Genomic DNA, 6244 nt, shown 5'->3' with positions numbered 1-6244 from the left:
GTGGACGGACTGTTGGCAAGTTGTCTGCTTATATGGTTAATCGACCCATTGCCCATGAGGAAGACGAACGCGATCCATGGCATCAAAGAGCCGTCGACATAGTAAGCTATGGTATATGCCCCTACAGAGCTGTAGAGCAACGTTCGCAATCCATCCCAGAGGTCGAATATTCCCACCAGGTAAAATATTGAAACCCCAACTATAAACACATTCTTCTGCCATGGCTTCGAGTCTGGTATTCTTTTCAAGGCGGCAGCAAGAGGGTACGAGAGGAGGAACGAGGTGATCAGCTTTACTGTTTGGGGAGTGATATCAGTAGTCGTGGAGGGAAAAAAAAAAGAAAAAAAAAAGAAAAGAAAAGAAACAAGAAACGGGCCTTTTTGGTGCTAGACGTACGTTCGTCAGTGGAAGCCCCCGTTGCATCCGAAATACGTGCGAAAGCTGCCGAATTATGCCTATTAGTATGTGGCCCTGCAAGAATATATATATTGAGGAAAAGCTTACGGGCGTCCATGTATGGCAGCATGTTGGGGTTCCAGGGAGCCTTAGTTTACGAGGAAGGATTGCAGCCAAACAGCATCACACGAAGGAGGGAAGAAACAGAGGCTTGTGAACTTGCAGGGCTCATATTAGAGGGCTCAGTTCATCTCCGCCTCCGTAATCAAGCGTTGTGCCGTCTGGAGGATGTGGAATGGAATGGTGAGAGAGAAGCTCTGGAGCTCTGCTTGGGTGTTGGAATGTGGGGCTACCGCGGTGCCAAGTATTTCCGCACACTAATCCGCAGGCGGTCTACCGTTGGGCAAGTACCTCTCCACATCTCTGCATATTGTACGGAGTACTCCGTATGCTTTCTTGACATCCTGCTATCTATCCTCCGCACGGTGAAGCAAAAGGCATGTTCAAGGAACCCATTCCACAGCTTTCAATACCCGAGCAACATTTCACCACAGATCCCCATGACCTTGCGCTTGGCCCTCCCGTCCAGCGCAGCGACTTTGCAGCGGGAACCAATGGGCCATGCAACAATCCATGTTCAAGCACAGTTTGCCGGTGCATCCTGGCCTAAAATAAGCAACACACCCGCCACCGAGCAGAGGCAGAGTCGGAATTGAGAGACGCTACATCAATGAAAGGGAAATGCTCGACGTTCGTTTCGGTCTTGGTGCCGACGAAATTCATGTCAACAAGGCCCGGACACAGCCTGATAGGTTGTTCTGTCCCTGGTCCCGGTGTTTTCGATGCACTTGTGCTGCAAGACACCAACATCGCATTCTGGACATTGGCCAAATCCTGATGGGCTTGCAAGGTGCAACCTGATGGGATGGGTCCAAACACCTGCTTCATAAAGGCTCGCTATACCCTGAAAACCTGTGCCGAACTCGAGCCTCAAGCTGCCAAATAATCCGGCATCCGACATTTTCACTATTATTAATAAACAATAGTCACCAAACGTTGGAGGTAGCGCCGTCCCATCCGGCCTACTCCATAGTTGTGTGCTCGCGGTTGCGTTGCTTTACTCTTTACAAACAAGAGTTGTCCATTTTGCTCGCTCGATCACATCATGGTGGGAGATGCGCGCGATAGTCTAGATGGAGAATGCTCCAATCTAGGGGACGATGAGTAAACATTTCTGCCAATTTCTTTCTCTCTTTTTATATTTTTCTTTTTCAATACTCGCTGCTAATTAACAGAGCAGGCTCAAGCTCAAGTTTATACCAAACACAACTGTGTCTTCTCATCACCTGAGGAATTCATCAGTACCCTCTGTGAAACTTCTTCTCGGCTCCCCTTGCTTGGACGAGCTGCCCTTTGGATATAAGCTTCGTCGTTTCTGGCCACGATCTGTCATTGGTGTCATCGTCCCTCCGCTGGTTACGGGGTATTATACGTTTTTGGTCATGTATTATCTGGAGTCTCAAAACGAAGACATAAATCATTTGAAGGTGGGGCCGAGAGGGGCGAACTTTGCGTTTTGGAGCTGGTTCCTTATCGGTATGTATTTGATAAACCCCTAAACCCCGATGTCTATAAGAGACCTGGTAGCTATGGATCTAATCCAGATTCTTCAGGCGTTTTTGGATTGAACCTATCGCAATATGGCCTCATCGGTACCGAAGCGGGAATTTTGATGTATAATCAATCTCTGGGACCCAAAGACGCACTCCAACTGATGATGCATGCGGACCGGACATGGAGTGGCCCCAGCGGCTGGCTAAAGATACTTCGAAAATCTATGTTCCTCTGGAAGAAAGACGAACGGTCTAGTCAACGTACTCGAGACCACACCCCATCTGGTTTATTCTCCTATTTTTGAGTGCTCTACCACTTGCAGCGCTTCCAATCTCAGGTCTATGTATGGAGTCTGGGGATGGTTACGTTATGCGAACGTCGGGCTCATCAACGCCGGTTGTTCTGGGCCGAAATCAAGCGAACTTCGACTTCAGGAAGATGGCTTCCATTTATGAGAGGGCCTCAAACGATTGGAAAACAGGAGCTCCCGTACGCATGCCTGGGATCGGCGTGATGTCAAGGTCGAGCCTGAAACGCTTGGAACATGACTTCTCAAAAGATTTCCAAACACATTTCCTCCTGATTCAGGAGTTCCTGAGATTTTCCTGGCCCCACAAGCACCTGTTCCAGTCTTGGGAACAACAAGCGGTCTCCTAATTCGATATAATTGCACATCCGCCTCTAAAATTCCTGACTTTGCGATTCTAAATCGTTTCCATGAGCGTGGAAACAATTCTATGCCAAAATATGACTCCCAGAATAGTAGCCTTACTCCGAACTTTCATGAACGAAGAATAGACCAGGACGTTGTTTTCCTTGCGAACTATCGAACGCCCAAGGTTGAAAACTATGAAGCTGTTCTAGAATTCGGTATGCCCGGGATTACTCCTAGACGATATCACTCTGAAAATGAAACCGTATCACCTTGGGGCATTGAGAAGGATTTTATCTCCGAGTACATTTTGTATCAATATCTTGACTATCCGAGTCCTATGCTGGCCAATAGAAGTGCTGTCGATAAGTTCGGCGAAAGCCTTTTTGGTTCGATGAACATGGAACTTGACGAACCTATCCCGGATATTGCAGAGAAGTACCATCTCGAAAACCATCTCGAAAACCACTCAGCTGGTGGAAACAATTCTGCCAACACGATGAAAGTTGCCGTTGGCGTAAAGTGTACTTCGGCCTCTGATTTCGGGATCGCGCACGTTGATGGCACCTCTAACACGTTCACAAATTTCAAACCTCTCGATGTTATTCCTGCTCCAGACAATACAATACTTGGGGCCCCAGCTTTCAGCCTTGGCGCAACGGGTGCTTTAATGTTCAAATTGACAGAATACGACCGTCTTCTTGGATCTATAGGGCCACAAAACATACTTTCGTCCGTGGAATGTTCAGTGTACATCGATAGTGGCAGTAACCGCACGTTGATAGCTCCCAGCTATGTCCAGTCCCGGCAACTCAGGAACTCAATTCTCCAAGCCCATGCAGCGTATGCGTTGGAATTAGCGTACGATGGAGTCGCAAAATATGATAACCTGTCGCAGTATATCCGTTATTCTAATGACTCCTCGAAGGGTCCCAATTCCGTATACCATTCCCGCAGTTTCTTCAAGCACGGAAATTTAACCACTACGACGCCGGGGAAAGTTCTTACACGTGGCCCGTTGAAAAACGTATGGGTTCCGTTATACTTGCTGGTCCCCTGGGCCCTAGGGTCCATGACGCTTGCTCTCATCTACTCGCACAGGCCGAGATGGTCCGAAACATTTGATGGGTACAGCCTCTTCCGCTTCGGGGCTGATTTTGCGGACCAGGTGAAAGACCGGCCGGAATTTCTGAGCACGGAGGACTACGAAACGTGTGGTGCTTTACGGGACCTCCCAGGATTCATTGGTGATTCAAGACCATTGTTCACACCAGGTCATGTATCGTTGGTCAAGAATAGCATGGCAGCGCCAGATAAGTTATATATGTGAGCTTTCGGTGTCACAATAGCTGCGGTTTGGCAGCAGGAGACCACTTTATGGGAACGGACAGGGTCCAAAATATTTCAAGTGGTTCCCCCAATATGACATTGCTCATATTCGTGTACGTTTGATGGATAAGGATGAACCGGTATTCCAGCCCCACCATTCAGTTCAATTTTCTCTTCTAGTAGCGAGCCTCGCTCGTTTACCTTTAGTCTACATGGTTACCTTCAATCGAAGTGCTTCGTGATAGAGTAGTTCGAAGTTTTTCTGTTCCTTCCTATCAGCACACAATTGATTGACAAGGGAGTGTCACTGTTTCATGGGGATTCTTTTCACGGCGGCTATCCGATGCACGAACAACTTGGTCTTCCACGAGGAATGTTTCTTTACTAACGTAAGGAAGGATATGAACTTGGGCTTCCTCACTCTTTCACCGCTCATCATTCAACCAGTCCCATCTCTCAGTCACCCAGAAAGAAGAAGACGGACACTCCGGAAATTCATACCCTACCAGGACAAGCTCGGAATACCAAATCAAACCACAAGGCCCAAAATTAGAGGCTGCCAGCAGAGTGGATTAAAAATCCCCAAAACCGTGCCAACAAAGCCAATAGTTAATGGTGGATATAGGTACATAAAACAAGGCTTGTACGACTGCCCTCTCTCATCTTATCCTCAAGCATCGGCAGCATCCACGGATCCGTAATCAAGATTTCATGTCCAATGAATCTCTCTCTCTCTCTCTTAATAATCCGAGACTCTCGTCACAAGGTGCCACGAGGATATCCATCCATGAGAAGCATCACAGGCAAAAGAAACATCAAGATGGGGAAAAAGCTCACCGCTTCATTTTGGCCATTATTCAGACCGTTCCATCCGCAAGCAAGCCCATTCATTCATTCATTCATTCATTCATTCATTCATTCCGAAACAACCCACCCACTCGCTAATTCCGCGCACTAATTTCCAAAAAAAAAAAAAAAAAAAAAAAAAAAAAAAAAAAAAAGGAAATAAACAGGAACAAGCCTGTCATTCACCGATTTTTTTTTTCCCCTTTTTTTTAGTTGTTTCTACCCGCATGAGGTATAAGCCCAGGCAAACCCTATTATTATTACAAAAAATCGAAAAGAAAATACATAGATAAATACATATAGATACCTAGATACATACATACATCCATGAATAAAGTTGCCATGGTGCACTGGGGGAGATCCCCAAGCCACCAAACCAGGTCATCTATCTAATCGCGAACTTCTCCTGCGCTGTCGCTCCCACTTTCTTTTCCACACAACCCCGGCAAACTCTAATGGTGTGACGCGCATAAAGAGATAAGAAAGTCTTTTTTTTGGAAAAAAAACAAAAACGAAAAGTAAAAAAGGACAAGCATTCAAACAAATGCCAGGATGCGTCCGGGCTTATTAATTATCGAAACATTCCATAACCATGGCTGCAAATCATCATCACATGACAAGGGCATCTACAGGACGGCATGAAGAGGCAGAGCGAGTTGAACATTGTTCGTATCTTCTGTTTGCCCTTTATATTTATATATATATTCCACTTACTTTCCCCTTCCCTTTCCTGTATATCTGATCTCCTTAATTCTCCATATCCCGGACCAGATTATTGCTTCATTTCACAATTAACCCGAACACCGGAACCAAGAAGAGGGAATGCGGCCAGCAATCGCGGGGGCGTTTGTACTCCAGCAAGGATCATGGCGGGGGGTCTCGGAGCTCAAAGGAGGGGATACAGCGGAAGTTGGAATAATGAGAAGGAATGGCTTTCTGGCCACATACTCTCCCTCTATCCACACACACACACACACACACACACACACACACACATGCATACATTGTGGGCTCTTTGCGAGGGGACCCACCCCGGAATAACCATGACTCTCACCCCTTTCCCTGCCCACTAGGTCCTTGTTTGTTTGCTTTGCCAAATTGGCATATGGAATATGCAAAGGCGGGCGTCCACTTCTTTGACGCAAGCCTGGGATTGGATCTACCATTGTTGTTATTTGTACGCTCCGTTTGTGCATTGCGCCTTTCAAGGCTGTTTAACGTTGAATTTGTGTCTTCAAGTTCGCATCTGCCATTTCAAACCCCGGGCTGGGGGGGGGGGGGGAGGGGCGTGGAATTGAGAAAAGAACCGGTTGTTTTGAGCAATGTCCCTTACCTCAAAGCCGGAACTTAGGAAAATAGAGAAATCCCAAGACTCCGGGAGCGGTGTTCCAAGAAAAATATGTACTT

The 6244-nt window shown here is 46.8% G+C and overlaps 3 protein-coding genes across 3 annotated transcripts; all 3 read left to right on the top strand.

The window, feature by feature from the left end:
* Positions 1-220: 220 nt before the first annotated feature.
* On the top strand, positions 221-1112 carry HCAG_08266 (conserved hypothetical protein; the record flags this gene model as incomplete). Its single annotated transcript, XM_001537106.1, has 2 exons — positions 221-282; positions 524-1112. The coding sequence occupies 2 exons, from the start codon at positions 221-223 to the stop codon at positions 1110-1112; spliced, it is 651 nt and encodes a 216-aa protein (XP_001537156.1).
* A 449-nt stretch (positions 1113-1561) lies between these two features.
* HCAG_08265 (predicted protein) lies at positions 1562-2314 on the top strand (the record flags this gene model as incomplete). The annotated part of the gene is made up of 3 exons (XM_001537105.1): positions 1562-1620; positions 1697-1992; positions 2070-2314. The coding sequence occupies 3 exons, from the start codon at positions 1562-1564 to the stop codon at positions 2312-2314; spliced, it is 600 nt and encodes a 199-aa protein (XP_001537155.1).
* Positions 2315-2747: 433 nt separating this feature from the next.
* On the top strand, positions 2748-3992 carry HCAG_08264 (predicted protein; the record flags this gene model as incomplete). The annotated part of the gene is made up of 1 exon (XM_001537104.1): positions 2748-3992. One exon carries the CDS (start codon positions 2748-2750, stop codon positions 3990-3992), a length of 1245 nt encoding a protein of 414 aa, XP_001537154.1.
* Positions 3993-6244: the final 2252 nt, after the last annotated feature.

This window comes from Histoplasma capsulatum, genomic scaffold, assembly GCF_000149585.1.
Source record: "Histoplasma capsulatum NAm1 scaffold_10 genomic scaffold, whole genome shotgun sequence".
NCBI classification, from domain to species: domain Eukaryota; kingdom Fungi; phylum Ascomycota; class Eurotiomycetes; order Onygenales; family Ajellomycetaceae; genus Histoplasma; species Histoplasma mississippiense.
The sequence above is the reverse complement of the archived record's forward strand: the minus strand, read 5'-3'. Positions and strand labels throughout refer to the sequence as shown.